General features: G+C 45.5%; 1 protein-coding gene across 1 annotated transcript in view; it reads right to left on the reverse strand.

The window, feature by feature from the left end:
- The window catches only part of LOC6589736 (protein abrupt), a 52,461-nt gene that overhangs the window by 22,190 nt on the left and 9,659 nt on the right, over nucleotides 1-20,612 (reverse strand). The window contains exons 3-7 of the mRNA XM_002015104.2: nucleotides 15,912-16,028; nucleotides 3,789-4,651; nucleotides 3,047-3,614; nucleotides 2,652-2,942; nucleotides 2,378-2,579 (exon numbers count right to left, since the gene is read on the reverse strand). Of these exons, the coding sequence (XP_002015140.1) occupies nucleotides 2,378-2,579; nucleotides 2,652-2,942; nucleotides 3,047-3,614; nucleotides 3,789-4,264 (1,537 nt within the window). The 5' untranslated portion in view covers nucleotides 4,265-4,651; nucleotides 15,912-16,028. The remainder of the gene's footprint in view (nucleotides 1-2,377; nucleotides 2,580-2,651; nucleotides 2,943-3,046; nucleotides 3,615-3,788; nucleotides 4,652-15,911; nucleotides 16,029-20,612) is intronic.

A 20,612-nucleotide genomic window follows, 5' to 3' on the forward strand; every position in this document is an offset into this window, starting at 1 on the left:
CCACGTTAGCTGTCCCCCTGTCCCCCTGTCCGGCTGTCCCTTGTCCTTTGTCCGTTCTTTCTCTCTCTCTTGCTCCTACTCTTTTTTGTCTTCTTTGCTATCATTTTCATTTTAAAATGTCCTGAGCGAAGACGCCCCCTAGGAAGGGTCCAGCCCCCCGTTCGCCTCTCCTACATTTCTCTCCTTGTTATTCTAGTCCTTTTTCTATGCCAAAAGACGTTTTCGGTCCAAGTTCTGGGCCTGGTCCGGGGCCACTTTATAAATGTTTCTGCAATGGATTTTTGCAAAGTAAACTTTTTCCGTCTTTTGTAGTTTTTGCCCCTCCAACCCCCCAACCCAACCCCCAACCCGCGTCTCCTCCTGTCGTTCCATCTGATTGTGAGAGTGTGTGACATTTGTGGGGGCGGAGGGCGGAGGTGGGGGCGGCATGCGAGAAGTAAATATATTAAAATGCAAACCCAACTCATATTACGGGATGTGGGACTCCGGAGGGGGGTGGACTCTCGAGTCCTTGCGCACACATGTGCGCAATTTCCAAGTCCGTTTTCGGCCATTGCCAAATGCCTGGCCTGGCCCGGCCCGGCCTGCCGCCTTCCAAATAAATCGAATGCACAAAAAAGCAATAAAACGAAATAAAATCTAAATATGTATGTCCATGTTCCATGGCCATGTGTGTGTGTGTGTGTGTGTGTGTCGCCCCTTTTTTTGCCCTGTGTGTGTGGGTGGACATACCGAAGGAGAGTCGAGAAAAAAAAACTTATCATTTTTATCATTGCGCAAAAGTTTATCCTTTCTGCTCGGGCCCCGTTAATATTTTCGATTCGGATTTCCAAATGGCCAAGAGTCCAGCCGGTTGGCCGTTACCGCTGCTCGGAATTTCAAATGACTTTGGGCCAGAGACAGAGGCAGCGATAGAGGTAGAGGCAGAGTCGTGCCTGACCGAAGCGAAGCTTATTGAATGTTTATGCTTTATTAAATTTGATTTCTCCGAACCCAGGACTCTCCTCTCTCCGAGCAGCTGTCTGACTAAACTGACCAAGTGCCGGCCAACATTTGTTGCAATGATCTATGTGCGCTGAATATTAAACGAGAGACCAGGCTTCCCGGCCAGAGTCCGAGGCTATTATCTTTTTAATGCTCGATAAATGCGACATTTGCGAGGCTGGACAAAGTGCCTGTCATGTGCTTAAGCAACACAAACAACAGCTCTGCGGATCCATATTTGTAACGCCCTACCATCGAATGGTAATCATAATCACAATAACAGTAACAGCCGATAGCCCATAGCCCTGGCCCTGGCCCTGCCCATAGTTCTGTCAATAGCAATACTATTGCTATTCCGGTAATAGCAATAATCATTTTTTGTTGTCCGTTATGTAGAACATTCGCACATACGTGAATGGTCGGTTGTGTACACTTATCCCCCACATCGGAATAGGTTTATAATCACACACCCTGTTCGAATGTCCCGGCCTAATGCGACACGTGCTTCGCGCATATTTCTTCAAGGGGATATCGATATAGGACGAGGAATAGGGTAGGCCTTGGACCAGTGACAGTTGGTTATGGGCCTAATGATTGCCTCCTCCCTTAGGCCCGAGTGCCTGCTAAATTGGGTGTATATCGTTATGGCCGTGTTATCGATAAATGGCCCCATCCGATTGCTCATTTGTGTGTTTCACTGCACTACTTATGCTACGACTTAGGTGGATAATAATTATATAAAACTTGTATACATGAATAAGGAATGCAAAAGGTTTCGATTATAACATATTCCACAATAAACCGATAACTATCGATAGCTCTTTGTCTTAGAATTTACATGGATTTTGTTTACAATTTGGATTATAGGGATTTTGCTTATATTTTCATAATAATTTGTTTGCTGCCAATTGTTTTTTCGTATTTTTGCGTTTATCGGTTTATCGATTATTCTATAGTAAGTTACAAGTGATCTAAAGTCTATAAATATGCAAATTATACACGAAATTTGGTATATAGCTCGCATTGTTCAATCGATAAATAAAAGGTCGATTAATCGATAACAAATTGTATTTTTGGTGTGTAAATGCCATATGCCTGGTTTATGCCAATTATTTGTATGTATTTATCATCTTTTTGTTTATGCCAATTGGTTTCTTTACAAAATTTCGTTCGATTAGCGGCTTATCGGTTTATCGATACACTGATAGTTAGTTACTATGCAACAAATGTCTAGCAAAATGCAAATCATATGCGAATGTCGCTCCGATCGATCGGTAAATCATACACAAGAGGCAAGTATTTTAGAATATTCGATCGAATAAAGTGTAAACGAATGGCAAGCTCATAATCGTAATCGTTATCGTAATCGTAATCGTTCAAGTACAGTACTCACCGAAATCACTGCCCATTCCAGAGGGCCCAGGCAGCAGCCCGGGTATGCCCTGGAGGCCGAGGAATGCATTGGGGAACGAGTGCGAGCGCTGATTGCCGTCGATGCCGTCGAGGGTGCCATCGTGCTGGCCATCGCCCCGGTCCGAGGGCTCCGTGTCGCTGCTGTTCGAGTCCTCGCCGGCACTTTGTCCGAGATCGTGTTTCTGCGCGACACCAGATATCGGACGGCGTGAGGGGCCCGTACTGAATAGAGACGTGAGGGACTCGACACCTACCTGATTCGCCGCCTGCTGGCCGTTGCTGTTCTCCAGGGCCTGTCCCAGCAGGGACTCGCGCAGCTCCAGGTTGCGCTCCCGGTCCTTGGAGGTGTCGCGTCCGCTGCGGTTGCGCGTCAGCGGGTGCTGTCCGGCCACGGGAAACTCACGGTCGAGCAGCAGCCGCTCGGGGCTGATGCCGTGCTGGGCCCGGAAGAGATCGGCGCTCTTGATGCGCTTCTGCGGCGGCGGCGTGAGGTGGCTCTTGCGGCTCCCCTCCAGATCGCTCATGTCCCAGTGGTTGCTGCTGGCCTGAAACGATAATCGTGTGGGTTAGTGGGCGTCTGGTGCCGGTCCAACAGGTCTGGTGCAAGCGTTACTTTGCTGGGATGGGGTTCGGGTTTGGGTGTTCTTACGGGCGACGCTGCCGATGCCTTCAGCTCCTGGATGGCGGGCGTGCCACTGCCGCTTCCTCCACTCTGGCCCTGGCCCTGGCCCTGTGCCTGGCTGCTGCCGCTGCTGCTGTTGGCGTTGGCTGTGGCAGCTGCCGCTGCTGCCACGGCAGCGGTGAGGGAGGCTGCCGCTGCTGCTGCCGCCGCGGCCGCTGCGGCACTCGAAGCCGGCACTGAGGCTGGGGCCTGGGGCGTGCTGAAGGGCGAACCGTGACTGCTGTTGAGCACCCCGCTGTTGCTGCCGCTGCCGCTGCTGATGTTGCTGTTGTTCGGGATCTGTGTCTGGGCCTGCGGCAGATAGCTGCTGATCTTGTTGTGGCTGCTGCTCTCCGACAGGTTGTTGTTGTGGCTACTGCTGATGTTGTTGTTGTGGCTGCTGCTGCTGCTGTGCGAGAGGGCGGCGGAGAGGGCCTTGGCATAGGGATAGCCCCCATTGACATCCGCCAGTCCGCGGATCTGCAGCAGATGCGCAGTCTTCAGGAAGTCGGGCAACTGTTCGTGACTGACATTCACCTCGCCGTTGTACATAAAGCTGGGGGTTAGAGAGGAAGATTAGACGGTATTCAGAAGGGAATGAACAGGCTGAAGGCCTGCCTCTAGGAACACCCAAGGACAAGGGACTTTGAATGACTTTTCAAGGCAGAAAACCCTTTCCTTTGGGTTCATCTACCAATCTACTATATCTTCTTAGGATTTTAGGTCTTACCTCAATAGATTCTCGACATCGTCGCTTCGCACATCCCGCAGTATGACAATGGGATGCTCGCAGGGATTGGCCTTGAGCAGTTTGCGAAAGTAGGGACTGCAGGCGCTGAGCACCACCTTGTGGGCGGTGAAGGAGCGCTCGTCGCAGGCCAGGGTCACGTCCACGAAGTCCTCCTCGTCGCGCAGGTGCCGGAACGAGCTGAGTATCGAGGTCTGGAAGTCGTTCCATTTGAGGGCATAGTGCTGCTGCTGCTGCTGTTGCTGTTGTTGTTGGTGGTGGAGATGGTGCTGGTGCTGGGCCAGACCCAGGGCGGATGGGGGCGGTGTGGCTGGGGAGAGGGCGGAGCCGGTGGCCGCCATGGAGAGTGCGGAAAGCGCGTGGCCCGAGGATGAGGAGGTCGCCGGTGGCGGTGGCTCCATTTTCACCACGCCCGCGTTGTTGTTCTCCGCCGTCTGCAGCTGTGTGGATTCGGTCATTTAAGTGGACCGGCTCTGGACCTGCTCCCGGGATCTGTGCGTGCCAAAACGGGGCGACGGGGCGATGGGGCGACGGGGGGGGAGTGGGGCTTTGGTCTTAATGGACTCGCGCGATGCGTCTTCTTTTGTGGCTAATTCCTCGGCTCCGATTGAATGGCTATTGTTGTGGCCCTTTTGTCGAGATTCGCAAATATTTACTTTGCCAACGAGAGAGAGAGAGACTCCGCTGTGTCTCCTCTGTGTCTCCGTGGATGTCTGCTCTCCTGTTCCTGGCCTTCTGCTAATTTGGCGAAAGTTGCGGCAATCTCAGGCGGCCCTTGTCCATTTTCACCGGACTCTGCTTGCCGCCGCCGTGGCCATGGACGGAGCTGGTAATGATGGTAGGAGCTGCAAGAGAAAAACTATAAGTCCAGTGGCGGTACAATTGCTGTGGCAGGTGGCATGTGGCTGGTGGTGGCCAGAGCCAATCATTAAATATTATTACCAATTATTCATACATAAGCAGCGGGACCGGGTCTCCGCTCTCCGGTGTCTAATGGAATCATTAATTACACGAACCGAAGACCGGCCACCACTTGTCGGGGCATTAGACGCAAATCAATTTAATTTAACGTCTAAGCGTTTACAAGCCACACAATGCTCCACTCCACGAACCTCCACGAACCTCCACAAACCTCCACGAACGAAGGAGAAAAACCCAAAGCAATTGTACAAGATCATTAGAAGATTGCCCCGGCAATCCATCCATCTTCGAGTGGCTTCTGCGCGGAACCCAAAAACCTGATCGATGTACCACCATCAAAATATTTATAAACGCATTCATCTCTCTCTCTGGGATCTAGCGATCTACGACTATGACGATTACGATTACCATTACCGATCTTTTGCAATCGTATCTCGGGGAGGCGGAAACTCTTTTCCTGCAATTGGCGCCTGCATTCCCCCCCCTCCCCCCACAAAGATCATGTTCGGCCCTACCAAGGGGCACTCCACTCCACTCCACTCTGACTCAGTCCCTCGCTGCTTGATTAATGATTCTGGTGCTTGAGACCCGATTATGACCATCACTGGCCTGGCCGTGACTAAGGCACTATTGAACAGGGGCCGGACGGCAGTGCAGTCCCCGGCCTGCTTGTTGCCGGGGGATTACATTGATCTGGTTTAGTCAGCAGAGAAGGGGATGGGCTAGAGAGCTGGGGCTTATATTTCAGCTATCAAAGTATTCTGTAACTCTCTTTTTTTGAGGGGTTTGGATATGTGGTTCAGCTCCAGACTTAAGGTTAAGCCTTAAAAGCTTCTAACTAAGGCTAAGATGCATCTTTTAACAGAAAGATACAGATAGATGAAAGAAATATGTGTAGGTAGATACCTCTTTATGGCGCTGATCTGTGGAACGACTCTTCAGCGCTCAGGCAAAGGGGATGCAAAGAATCTTGGCATAAATGAAAGGGATACAGGGTCCACCTACAGGCAGGCATGGCTGAAACGCTTGAGAACACTTCAAGAGAGCTGCTGAGATCGAAGAGAGCCGAAGAACTGTATGGCCGTTACTCTTCTTCACAGCTCAATCGATTGGATACACTCCTGGCCCAACATTAGACAGATTTAGAGGCAAACCTAAACCCTTTCCAAATATTCTCCACAAACCCATTGGAAGTAAGGACTTGCTCAAAAGTAGACCTATTTTATTTGTTGTTTAATAGTTATTTTTACGGTTTCTACATCACTACGAATTTGGCTGGCACATGGGGGTTGATGGGGGCCCCCTTTGACAGTGCCCAGTGCTGCGTGTGTTTTTCGTTTGCGCTAATTTATGAAGTAACCCAAAACAATTTCATCATAACACATTTGCTGGCAATTATTTCGTTTATTGAACAAACATTCGCATCGCATAAATTCGGGGCGGGACGGGGCGGGGAGGGGCGGGAAGGGGAGGGGGCCATAACTAACGAAAGCCAAGAACCCACCGACGAAAATAAAACAACAACAGCAGTAGATACACGTACGTTCCGGCTTGGTAACCGACAAAAAATATATGTAAATGGGGGTTCACATGTAATCAGAGGAAGGATATTGGGTGTGCTAGATACCCGTGCTACGTGTGGGTGGGGGTGGGGAGGGAGGGGGGATGCAACAAACGCAGCAATTGCCGAATGCAATGCCCTGCCACACTTCAAAATGTTCCAAAATGGCTGCAAAACTGCCTAAAAACTGAACATTTTAGCAAAACAAAAATCTATTTGGCAACAAAACGTGGACGGGGGGCATAGCCCGCACTTGTTTAGTCGGTTGAGGGGGCTGTGGGGGGGTGGCGGGACTTGGATATCCGCGTAACATAATAACAAATAAATGTAAATGATAATGGTAAATAAAAAACGAATTACTAAACAACACACAATCATCGGCAAAACACACACAGATACATGCTTGTGTGTGCACATATCTAGATACATAGATACTATATAACGATCCATACATATGACTGTACAAACACGCACATTCCAAAAGGGGCTGGGGTGGCGTCTACAGCGGCTGTTGGGCTGTTGGCCATGAGCACAATCAAATTGGCACTAACTATTTGTAGTACAGCCCCGTCGGTTCCGGCAAGGAATTGGGTGTATCTGGTTAGGGGCTAGGTTTGCCTTCATTACTATCTGTATAGTAGGCCCTTTATGGCTTTGGTTGAGGAAAGACCTGGGCTTGAGCAATCTTTCGGGATATAAACAGATCTAAGAAGATATATATTCTCTATCTCTACTATAACTTTTGAGTCTCCTGCTGTTTCAAGAGCTGTTCCTTATGTATCCAATAGGTCTACTTTTGAGCAAGTCCTTACTTCCGTTGGTTTTTCGAGATACTTCATTTCGAGACCATTTGGGAAAGGTTTATGGCAGGATAAATCTTTCAAACGTTGAGCTAAGAGTGTTCAGTGCAAGCCCCCTTTGACCCAGAGAAGAGTAACGGCCATACATGCCTTTGGTACGCAGTTTTAGGCTGGCTTTTGAGCTGGCTCCAGGCCATAAATTAATCAATTTTCCAAAAGATAAACTAATTTTTAAAAGCCCAATTTTGTTGTAATATTTTCTACAATTTTTTAAACGCAAAAAGGTACATTTTCTCTTCATTTTCCCCACCAAAAATCCCTCCAAAATCCCTCCAAAGAGTATCTCAAGGTCTCCACTCGCCACACGGCTCATAGTTACTTGTTATTTTTGGGTAAATTGATACGGCGCCTTGGTGAGTGAACCGAAAGTAAAGTATCTGGGCAAATACTTTACCCTCCACCCCCTCCTAGCCCTTTCCGCCCCCTCATGTGTACATACGTGCCGAAGGACGGGGGGGGAAAACCCGCCTGCTATGATGATGATTGTTATTTTTACGATTTGCATTTGGAGTTTGTCAAAGAGGGAGCTTCGAATCCGTGTTACAAGTCTGTAGTTTTCTTGCGAGTCCTTCCTTTTCGTGGGCTCCATCATTACTTTTATCTTTACAGTTATGTTTATATCGTTTATGACTCCATATTGTAACGCCTAAAGGGGGGAGGCAGGAAATGGGATATTGACTCAAAAGCTGGGGATGGTATATCCGTATCCCCCCCCCCCCCACCCCATAAATGTGACCAATTATCTGGCAGATAATTTCCAATTTGTTACCATTCTGTGGATAATTTGTTATGCTCCTGATTAGTTTTGGACACACACAAAATCTCGATTAAATGTTGGTCATTGTCGCCGGTCGCCGGACGGCCGCGCCGGGCACAAAATGTCAAATCGAATTATAGTATATAGATTGTCAACAATGGACGTTTAAGCAGGGCCCCCCCAAATGCAAAAAGGGTCTCTCTCCATCTCCCTCTATCACTTGGGGGGAGGAGGGGGCTGCTATGCAGGCAAATTAGTTAAAAACCAATTAAAATCGCTCATCCGCCGTGTTTGACGGCATGCGGGGGCGTACCATCGTACATTGGATAATTCGTATGTACTTGTATCTGTATTTATATCTTTGTCATGCACATATGTATATGTATATGTTTAGAGCGGAATATTCTAAAAATCCAAATTAGAATGTCAATAAAATGGCTCGTTTTTTGTTTTTGTTTTAATGAAATAATTAATTAGATTTTGCACATCAACAATCTAACACGCATTTGCTGGCCGAGCGCAAAACCAACATACAGCATATACAGATACATATCTATCTACATAGTATTTATGTTCGCACCTACATATGTATATATATATGTATGTATATATGTACTTCTGTGTGTACATATGTCTAGCTATTTGTAGGCCTTCTGGCTGGAGATGTGCGTGAATCGTGAGAGCGGAGCGTGACTGTGGTTTCTGCTGGGAAGGAAAGTCCTTTGAAGGTGTGGAAAATAAAGCATAAGTGTGGCTTAACAAGGGTTAGGGGTCATATTATTCAATCTACGATACCATTGAAGATGGAGAAGCGAAATCTCATCGATCGAGAATCATCTTTTTTGCCACTTTCTTTGATTTTGGAATTGGAAATACATACTCGGAAATATTCAATTTAAATTTAATATTTTATTAATTTAAATTTAATATTTATTTAATCTAAATATTACATTTATGTAAATTAAATTTAATATTTATTTAATTTAATTGAATATTAAATTTATTACATTTAATATTTATTTAATTTAAATTAAAATGATTTAAATTTATTTTTTCATGTATTTTTTCCAGTTTTAGTTTGGCTTTTTCTTTGAACTCTTTGGGCATGGAATGAAGAGCCAAGAAGTTGTTGGCTTTTATGGAAATGTTCGCTCCCATTGGTTTCATGGGAATTCTGGTAAAATCTGTGCCTTTCTTCCAGTGTTTCATGGCCAAAATATAGCGAAATATACGCCTTAATTGATTAGGTATTTCTCTATTTTCCTATAGTCTTAACAGTCCATACATTCTCCAAACAAAACCCTTCGATAAACCGGCCCAAGGGCGACGGGCTCCAAGCCAGCCTGGCAGCCGCCTCTACCTAACCTATTCCATCGATAATCACGCACCCATCCCTAGCACTCCACACACTCACATCCCTATATACACTCTCCTACAAACCATACATATCGCTGTACAGCCATCATAGTTGAATTTAGTTGTCGGACACCATTTTGTTTAGGCTATGCCTGGGCCCCCCAACCCCTCGAACCACACTCCCCCCTACCACACTTCTACCTAGTGGCTCTTTTTCAGAATTTGCATACGTTTCCATCCAGCCATCCAGACATTTTCCATTTTACTTATTATTGAACCGAAATCGTTCGAAATCTATTCCATGCCGTTTTTGTGTGTGTGTTTTTGGGGTCTCGCAGCGCGATTTGTTCGATTTTCAATTATTTAAATGGTTTTATTTTTGTTCGCCACACACACACACACACGTATTCTCATTTGCATTTTCGCCCAAAAACAGGTCCCACCGAGCCACCACGAAATTCTTTTTCACTCCACCTCTAGACCCAGGCCCCCCCCCCTATAGATGGACACGCATCAAAGTGCCACTCAATGGCAGAAAAACTAAAAAACTGAGACGGAGATGGAACGACTTTTCCTAATTGCCTTCGAGAATTTAAATTGAGACATGAAATTGAATAATTCAAAATAATTAGCAGCCAGGCAAGAGCCCCAAAGACACAGTCCTAGAGGTCCCCCCTAGTCGCAGTCCCCAGTCCCCAGTCACAGTCGCAGTCCCCAGTCACAGTCGCAGTCTGGTCGCTGTAATTGCATTAATGATTTTGACAAATGACCGTCGCCAAAGTCGCCTTTGACTTGGATGATGCCTCTCTCGGTGTCTCTCTGACGCGAGAATTACATTATGTTTTGGGGGAAAAATCAATCAAGGTGGAGAAAGAGAGCGGGCGGGTATCGTTGTCACACTCGGCCTGGCTTAGGCCCCAGCCACGATCCACTAGCAGCAGCCGCTAATTAAACTAATTGAGTAATTTCAGAAATTCAGAAATTAAATGAGCAAATAAAAAATACCAATCGAGAGGGGAAACAGGTATAATCCGACCAAATATATACCCAATACTCACAGGAAAGAGGGGTATGGGCCTTGTCCCGCCCAATATACCCTTCCAAGAGGGTAACCCAAGCAAAAGATACGAGCATTTGAAGCGCAATAATCGCAATCGAAACTTAAACCTGAAATCTAGATGGGCGGATCGTCATTCGTGAGATGCGTGGAGGCTATTACTCAGGGAGGGAGATCTGATCCGGTGGGGCACGGCTAGTGCAATGCGTTTTTATTGGCACCCACTAGCCGGCTGGCGGGGATGGGGGGCAACCTGTCCTAATTAATTTCCAACTTAGACGAAATGGCTCTCTTAATGGGGCGAGTCCGCTGATAGCCATCTCAATGGGCCGCAATTAGCCCGGAGCTGGAGCTAGTTTCGCATGGCCAAGAAATGTGTTGCCAAATTTATGCAAATGCCGTCACTCACGAGAGTTTTTCAACTTTCTTTTGGTGCGGCACACACCGAAAGATACAACTAGTAGATGGCATGAGATGGGATGTCAATGAACTGTCGTATACAATAAAAATGGTTAATATTGAAGAAAAAGAAAGAAACAAAACTAAAGCGTAGAAGAAGAAATTAAAGATACAAAGATACAGATACACAGAGAATCGATCTGGCATTGGCTGGGGGGGAAGAAGAAAAAAAACGCTGGACACAAACAAACTAAATGGTATTTGAAATTTACATAAACTGGCCATAAATTAAATTAGCCAGCGAAGGCTAAAGTATCTAACAGATACAAGATGCAGGCCAACACCAACACCAACTCCAGCCACAGCCACAGCTCATCATTATTTTGGAATACAATTAACACAAAGAGAAAGCAACTACAAGAATGTGTCCGCATCTGAGAGATACAGATACACATACTGGCATTAAATTTCCCTCAGGTATGCCCCGAAAAACTTTCGGTATTGAATAGCAATAAAAAAGCACACACGCGAGAAGCGGGAGAGATCAGTGGAGCCACAGATACATATGTATCTACGGTATGTATCTGCAGCTGTAAGTGTGTGCCTCATAACATTTAATTCATTGTTCCCCTAGATTTTTATGTACTTATTATGTATTCCATTTTGTAGTTTTCGTTTTTCGAGAGAGATCCGATCCGATCCGATCTCACGCTGTAAAGTGCTCTCTTGGCCATGGCTCAAAGGGGGAAAACAACGCGTATTGGCCAAGTTGTGCGTGGCGCGTTGGTTGTCATTAAATTTGCGTTTGTTTCATTGGTTAACTTGTTTCCTTTTCCTCTCTCTCTCGCTCTCCGCTCCGCTCCTCTTTGTTTTCTATTTCTATTTGCGCTGGCAGCTCTCTCGCTCTCGCTCTAGCAATGTATCTGCCTGCCTCTCCCTCTCTCTCCCTCTGTTTGTCTCTTTTTCTGCCTGTTCGCTTTCAATGTTTTATTTAATGATCGTGTTTACATAGTTAGCCCATCTCCTGCGCCCACGGAACTCCATTGAAATTAAACCTGATACAGATACAGATACAAATGCAGATACAGCTACAGCTACAGATACATATGTGGGTAAATCAATTATACTCGCAGATACACAAGCGGATACTGCGCCACAGATTTTACGATTATAATCCCAGAGAAACTATCTCTCAGACTTGGGGATCTGAGAGCTGGCTGTCTCAATAGAATTGAAAGCAATCATTGCAAGGGGTCTGTGGGTAGATTAAGCGAATAACTTGTCTAATGGAATTAACATTTATTAGCAAACATTATGGAAAATATATTTAATACTCGATTTAAAAAGAAAAAACAAGATAAATTTGTATTTTGGAATAAAAAATGATCACAGTAAAGATACCATTATGTCAGGTACCATTATATAATTATCGATTAATTCGGTGCATTGAAAACTACAAAAATTAGAGATTTTCTTTGCAAAAAAAATTTACGGATCAAATTTGTATTTTGCACTATATTTTCTTCCCATTTTTTAATTCAAAGGTATTGTATTTTATTTATTTAATATTCTCAAAAAGTAGAACCATGAAATTGAAGAAAAACGAACCCTAAGACCCCATAAATGCTCTTAATTTATGAAGATACAAGATACTTTTTGCACAAAGCCAGATACAGTTCAAACTTTCAAAGTTTCTATTGATTTTTAGGACATTACAGACCTCATAAGGAATGAGGAATGGCAATACCTGAGGAATGTTAGGATATCTCCAAGATATTCAACGATGATCGTTCTGGGAAAAAAGGTTCTTGGTAATGCCTTCAAACTTCAACTGTGGAAACCTTGATAGAAGATATTTTCCTTCTACAAATCCCAGTTTCCCAGTCCTTAAAACCCACCTGAAGAGCCCCAAGATCTGCTCAGATACTACTATATTTACACATCCCCAAGCTGTGCAGCGATAGGTTCCTTTTTGGAGGCCATCCAGCTGCTGGATCGATATGCGACCATTGGCGAGTGCTGCGGTGGACAGGTTAATTATAACATTAACCGACTGACAACTGGTCAAACGCTGATGCCATGGGAGCTGGCAGCAAGCAATCGAAGTATCTACAGAAAGAACACCCCCACACACACACAGCACACACACACTCTTGAAGCGTCGCTGGTGATTTGTGAAGCGGAAGGTGTTTGTTGCCATCCGCATCCAAATATACTTTTCCCACACTACCCCGAGAGCGTGTGAGAGTGCGAGAGAGCCACAGAGAGGTGTCCGTACAGTCCGCGCCAGTTTGTATAGCTCCCCCGCCTGGCTCTGGCTCTGGGTCGCGGTGCGGTGCGGCACGGTACTCGTCGTTCGGGGCACAATCAATTCCATATGACATTATTAGGTGGCTCGTTGGAGGTTGTTGTTGTTGCTGTTGCTATTATGTCATAATTTTAGGAAAAAAAGTGAAGCGCTCAACCAAAATAAATTAAAAATTGCTTTCATGCTTGAATTGTTTGGGGATGTTGGGGCTTCGATGTGTGGGGGGGTACTCCGATACGCTGCCGGCGAATCTTGGCCATGTGAAGCGGACTTCATTACCCGGCAATATCCAAATATAAAGCCACAGACCCGTTGTCGTTTGGATCGATCCCTCACTTTGTATCGTACGTATCTCATGGATACACACACAGACAGCCACCCGGCTCCCAAGTGTTTATGGTCTATTGGAAGTTTATAATGGATAATATGCTGCTGCCTCTGCCCCTGCCCCTCTTCTCTCTCTCAAATTCAAATTCAAATTTAGAACGCGGAATGAATGAAGTGCGCAATATTCAATTAAAGTCATTATTACGAGTAATTTCCCTTCGCTGGCGATCCCAAGCAATTGCCATTGATTGTTCGATAGAATCGATTGGATCCGGGGCAGATCGGTGGATCGGTGGATCGATGGATCGCTGGATCGGTAGGTAATCCCACACAGCCCCCCACACACTAATTGATATTCGAGTGCGAGGGGCAGCTGCTGCATTCGCATCTCATGGATGGATCCACCGAGAGAGAGAGATAGATCTTCAGACACCGGAAAAATTCATCAATTTTCAATTTGTATGTATTAAGGCGAACGTCCCCCGTCCCCCGCCCCCCCCGCTACACCGCCCACTACTCGCAGATCTGCCCCATGGTCTAAGCATAATGAGGCATTATGCAAAAAAGTCCCCGTACTCGTAGGTTTGTTTTTTTTTTTGTTGGTCGCTAATGAAGAGGCCACATACGGGACGTCTTTATTAAAAGTAATTAAGTCATTGTAATTGTCATTTGACGAATGATCTGAGAGGTGGATGAGTGGTAGGGGTGGTGTTGGGGGGCGGGTAGGCTGGGCGTAGGGTGAGTGGGGTGGGAAATTAAGGCCTCAGGTCGGGTCTGGCAGATCCAAAGCCAAGGAATTCGACAGTTCTATATTAGAGGGGATGTATTTTTGTTTCCAAGAACTTAAGGGAAGGACTAAGAGCAGGTTTAGGGAGCCATTCAGGGTCATTCTATGATTATCTAAAGGTATTTTCTAACTAAAATCAAAGGATAAACCTTCACGCCGAAAAAAATATATGATTTAGCCTTCTCTATCGATGCAGATAATCGTAATTCTTCCCAATTCCTTATATGGAGCTTCACGAGGTTATTGGGTATCCCCAATATAAGACCTAAATTCAAAAGATTTTATTTCAAGTTCCGAATAGACTCTCTCCAAGTAAATATAAACCCGTTGAGAGGAGAGATACCCCCAAATGGAGTTATTCCCAAAGTTCTTCAAGTCCCCAGAAATCTCCGCACAATGGAAGTCTTTTAGGGAGAGCTTTTCATACGAAATAAACCACCAACCAGTAAGGAGACCTCATGCCACGATTTCCATCTCCCACCCTGCCCCTGCCACATCTTCCATCTCCCTCTTTGTGCCTCCCTTCTCGGCGTCATTGAAGTAAGTAATAATTGTATCTAAATTTGTACGCAGAACATTTGAATCTTAATAAAATTTATAGTTATGACGAAAATATCTGCCTCCCTCTCTCTCTCTCTCTCCCTCTTTCTGTGTGGCTGTGGCAGCTTTAAAAGCATTTTTAACCAGAGACCCAACCCAACAGAAATTGAACTCAAGTGCAGACAATTGAAGCTCCTCAGAGGAGAACATTTTTGGACTGTGCGCCAGAGGCATAGCCTTTGAAGCTTGTACATGTGTGTGTGTGTGCCTCAGTGTGTGTGTGTGTATCGAAATATTTTTGATTTTGATTTCAATTCTCTCTATTTCATTTTTTGCACAAGCGGTTATTAACCAATGCAAAAAAAAAGAGGTCTGTAGCCGCTGGTCAGCGGAATTGGTCGAGTACTCGCGCCATTTGGTTAATTGATTTCATCATTTGTCGGGGCATATACCCCTCACCCCTTACCCCCCTCGAAGATCTATCCCAGGCTAGTCCACCCCATGTGAGTGCCTCCTGAGGGGTCTCTTTCCTGTTTTGGATGGCCTTAGAGAGGGTATTATCGAAGAAAAGACATTTTTTTGGTACACGATTTTTTCAGGGCGGATTTTGGATCTTTAACCACACTTTTGGCTACAAATAGGATCCTTAACCTACATGAAAATTCCATTAAAATATAGTTTTTTAATAGACTACTTTTATTTCTAAGCGAAAACCCATCCTTTATCAGTTTAATTCAAAAATAATGTAGTATTTATTCGGTATTTATTCCGTATTTATACCCCATTTTTTCAGTATTTATTCCGTATTAATTCCCTATTTATTTAGCATTCCATTGTGCAAGAGTATCTGGGACTTCGTTAACCGCAACCATGGCTTTTTCTCTCCAATTCGAATTTATTCTTTATTGTTTCCAACTGGACGTAAATCTGTCTCCAAGCCCGAGACGGGGGACCATCACAATTACGCCAAATTAAAAGTTATATTGCGTCGCTCTTTGATTCTATTAAGAATGTTAACCGGGGGGGCATTCGGGCACTCGGGCACTCGGGGGGAAGGGAATGCCAACTCGTTCAGATATTTAACAATATTAAGAAGCATTTCAATTGCGCCGCATTCAATTAGCGAATTGATTTGCCAGTCGTGGAGCCCCCCTGGAGATAAACTCTCCCTATTTCTATTCGTAAATATCTACCCCGTCTATATGGTAGGCATATATTTGAATGGTACTTACTGTACTTCTTTCTTCGAAGCAGGTTTTCTCGTTTTTTTCTACTGCAGGAGTTCTTCCTTCGGCTCCAGCTGCAATTTCAATTGATTCTGTTTCTGGTATTTCTGCTGCAGCTTCAGTCTGTAACAAAAGATACAAAAAAATATAAGAAAAAAAAACCCAGTTGACCATTAGAACAAGTTTGTATGGAATCCCTTCGATGAGGCGACCGGCGATAAAAGTGTCAATTGCAATCAGAATTTATTGCCACCTTGCGATGCGTTTCGATGCGTTGCTCAATTCGAAATAGATACATTCCATCCCCCAATGCATTAGAGCCATCCCACACCTCGGACCTCAGTCCCTGTGCTACCTGTTCCCGCATGGACCCTGGTCTAATTGCACCCACTTAGCACTGGGCTCTGTTGATTTTCGTTGCTGGCAGGCTGTAGGATTTCCCTTTGATCCCACATATAAATTTTGCTAGATGACAAGGCGGCCTTTTCTTTATCCCCGAATGCTGGTAGATACCAAAAACAGATCTTAAGTCTGGGGGAGAGGAGAACAGCGATCATTCGTGCAACGATTGGTGGTGGATCTAATGGAAATACTAGAATATTTCCAGTACTTTAAAGGAGGATAAGGGTTGAGGGAACTGTTGGAAGAGATGAGGATTTCTTTGACATCTTTGATGGAAACTTTTTTCTAGTGAGCCGAGGGTTGGCGCACGAGCAAGAGAAGCTTGTGAGCCGAGGGTTGGCGCGCAAGCAAGCCAAGCTAGGGAGCCGAGGGTTGGCGCACGAGCTTGCAAAGCTAGTGAGCCGATGGTAGGCGCACGAGCAGGCGAAGCTTGTGAGCCGAGGGTTGGCGCACGGGCAGGCTAGGCTAGTGAGTCGACGGTTGGCGTACGAGCTTGCAAAGCTACTGAGCCGAGGGTTGGCGTACGAGCAGGCGAAGCTTGTGAGCCGAGGGTTGCCCCAAGAGCCTGCAAAGCTAGTGAGCCGAGGGTTGGCGCACCATTATGCAGGGCTCTTCTGTATGGATTTATCTCCCAGATTCTACCCCGCATTTCGGCCTCTTCCCAAGTAAAACAATAACCAAACTAATTACTGATACGCGTGGAAATTTTGGGGCAGCTGGAAAAAAAAAGGGTTACCCTCTAAGAAGGTGGCTGGAAAATTATGCGCTGCAATTTTTATTGCCTCATTGTTTTGGGGCATGTTCGTGGCGCTGGGTTCTTTGCATTGTTTCAGGGCTCTGTCTGGACATTTTTGGGTTAATGTTAATTACCCGAACTGCTTTCGCAACCGAAAACTGAGGAAAACCCAAAGCAATTAAAATTTTTATGACGCACTGAGTTATTACTTCAAATCCACAAACTTGAGTAATGACCACGCCCCCCTCCGCAGCAGCAAAGGACGTGAGAAAGACTACCAAACAAAAAATGAAAAGAAAAGGGAAAATGAACGCCCACAAAACAGAACAGAAACAGAATAAAAAGCAGCAAGATTTCAAGACCAAGAACAAGGAGAGATATTAAAAAGATTTATTGCTTTATGATTTCCAGAGGGGTCACGACCAGAGACCAGATACGGAAGACCGGACTGGGCTAGAAGTGCAACTGCCGTCTGCTACCTGGTGCGGCAAGAGGTCAAAGGTTAGCTACAAATCGAATCGGTTTGCTCTGGTCTGCGGATCGATCGCCCGGGGGATCGGGGGATCGGGTGTTCATCCGCCTCAGATTCAGATACCATTTGACATCGCCTGCACTTTCACTTTGAACTCAACTGAAAAGTCTGTAATTAAACTCCAACTATCAAAATGCAATAAATTATACAAATGTTTACAATACAACGACTCCACGGCGACTTGCGCTCAGGTCTCTCCCGGCATTTCATTCGTTGATAATTTACATAAAACGATTTTCGGTTAGAAAATCCCCCCAAAAAAAGCCATTCAAGCTGTGGCTGTTGCAAGTGAAAAGATTTACGAAATCAGATATGTGAAAGTTTATTAATTAGCCAGCAAATGCCATGCCACAGCGCTGGGAGACTCTCGGGAGACTGGAGATGGCATTGAAGATGGGGCTCTGAGGGAGGCGGGCAGGTCTCTCTAGTTGAAGCAGAGATTCTCACAATAAAGATGTGATTGAGGGAATGAGTAGAATGACAGATTGAAGCATAATTTGCCTGTCAGAGACTCAAAGATCTTGCAGATCTTTTGAATGTATTATAAAATGGTTTTGATTTACTATAAAATATGTACCTTTTGACATTCTTTGGACAAAATTTATTGATTGGTAGTTAATTTTGTTGAGAATTATTGCCACTAAAGACCTGCCATACAAAAGAGTTGAGGAAACATCAACAAAGGTAGAAACCTTTAACTTTGGGTCACCATATCTTCACGTATATTCTCCTTATCGACTCGAATCAAAAATCCTGTTAAAGCTCGATCTATTATCTTTGCAAATCATTAACTTTTAAGGATATCCGCACTGCAGATACCGTGTACAAATTAGGACAGTGCGCAAAGACACAAAATCGCGGCTGTTGAATTTTTTAAAAATATTTTCGGAAACGAACCACAAAATGACTATCTTCCAGTGCAAATTTATAGTTTTTCCAATCACTTTTCTCCGCCCAAATACAATCGTAACCCTAGCCGATCCTCCTCTAAGCATTCCTCCAAGTAACGCACAATCTTCCGCCCCATCAACCCTTAAATAAAACCCCTTCCCCCAGGCTCTGACGTCATTCCGCTCTAAACCAAAACGTAGCCTCGCTGGTAATTACTTCTTCTAAAATACGAGGATGTATAGCCTTCGTTTACGTACACCTAACAAGCCGCAAAACACTGAAGTTGTTTCCTTTCGAGGCGTTCGTCGATTGTGTGTGTGTGGGAGGCGACAGGACACAAAGGATTGCATGATTAGGACGCATATCAATTACAGCTACAAGACTCTCACCCTCTCTCACCCTCTGGGCGCCCTCCCTCCCACTGTACGAGTCCCTAAGCCAAATGCGATTAACATAAAAGGTCAGCAGGGGCTACATGGCAAGCACACCAAAGAACTGCCCAAACAACGGCCCAAACAACCATAGAAAGTGGTTACACAAAAAATACAAACTGTAGTAATAGGCGTAATAAGAATAATTGGTGATATGGGGGCCCTGGTCTGGGTCTGAGTCCTGGTGCGTGTTGAGGGGTCGCTGGAAAGCGTTGACTTGTGACCATTTCATAAATACCGTTATAAACAAATTACGACTACAACAACAACGAATGGATGTATTTTTTATTGCTCACATTTACACATGCTGTAACAACGCCCAAGCCCCCCCCCGAAAAAACATGGAAAAGAATTATGAATTTCTAATGAAATTAACCTCCTGCCAGGATCTGGCCTCGAGCCGGGGGCGAGTGAGAGTGTTTATTTGCTGACGGGCCCACAACTATCCACAAAACCCATACAATGCCATTCTACAGGACAGCTGGAGACCCGAACTCCTCCCGTTTTTGATACTCCTCCCCCGTCGCTGCTGCGGCTGCCAATGACCCCGTCTTGCCGTTCGCACATTGTAATTTTCGGTAATAAAAACGTTTTTTACTTCATAATTTTCGTGTGTGGGCTGGCACTGCCAAGGATAATTGCAGGCAGGACTTGCAAGGAATCGTAGAGCTAGGTAGCGACTGGGGTTGGAGAGAGAACTTAAAACAATGTGGGTTGTGCCTCAGAAAAGTTAAATAAACCCCCTTTAGATATAGGTAAAATGAAAGTAAGTCTTTCTTTGTCAAATGCTGAGATCTTTCAATATACTTTGAAGGCTAATCGTTTGTCCAGGCCTTCTATCTCCTCTTTTCTGTACAAAGAACAGCTCAAACCTTGGGCTCCTCATGGCTTAAATGCAATTGCTGTATATAAAAGCTTCCACATATCCAAACGATTTATTTCTGCGCCTCGTGAATCACCTTCCAATCGAAAAACAGCAACAAGAGAGGCCTGGGAGAGGCTTGGGGGGGCTTCGGCGGCATTGGGGGCCCCGCCAACTGTCCAGTTAAGCTTAAGTGGGTATTAATTTCTCCCCAATGACGGGGCGGCGTCCTTGCCTCCGCACCTCCACACCTCATCGGCAAACTCCACGCTTCGGAAAGCCAAGAACAAGCTGCGATTGCATTACCACAACATTTTGAGCCACGAAGAAGGCGGGGGGGCATGAGGGGCACGAGGGGCAGCCGTAAGCAGTTAGTCACAAATACAATCGCGTAATTAATTAAGCGCGTCAGCTGGACACTGCCCGCTGGTCGGTCGGAAGGGACCCTGGAAAGGATAAGCACAGTGGAACAAATTGGTGAATGCCGCGATGGTAGGGGAGGGATACAAGGACAGTGGGACACAGAAACTCCATAGAAGGGCAGGGTTTTTCTTTGGAATTGCAGAAAAATGTTCCATACATTTTGCTGGCGGAGTCCCTCTCCTAACTTGTTGCTCTGAAAGTGCCTACGAGGCCCATTGTCCGCTTAGGACCCCCTGCGGGGCACGGGTGCTTAAACCGCGACACACGCATCGGGAAAGGGGTGGGCTGGCGGGTGTGGGGGTGGGGGTGCACCAACAAACACACCTCAAATCGCGTTTTGTCCTTTATCAGGTAATTCACTTTTTAACTTGCTCTTCGCATTTTATTTTGTAATACCACTTGGGGGCTGTCCATTCGTTCTCCGTTTTTT

This window comes from Drosophila persimilis, unplaced genomic scaffold, assembly GCF_003286085.1.
Source record: "Drosophila persimilis strain 14011-0111.01,24,50 unplaced genomic scaffold, DperRS2 tig00000191-arrow-pilon, whole genome shotgun sequence".
NCBI classification, from domain to species: domain Eukaryota; kingdom Metazoa; phylum Arthropoda; class Insecta; order Diptera; family Drosophilidae; genus Drosophila; species Drosophila persimilis.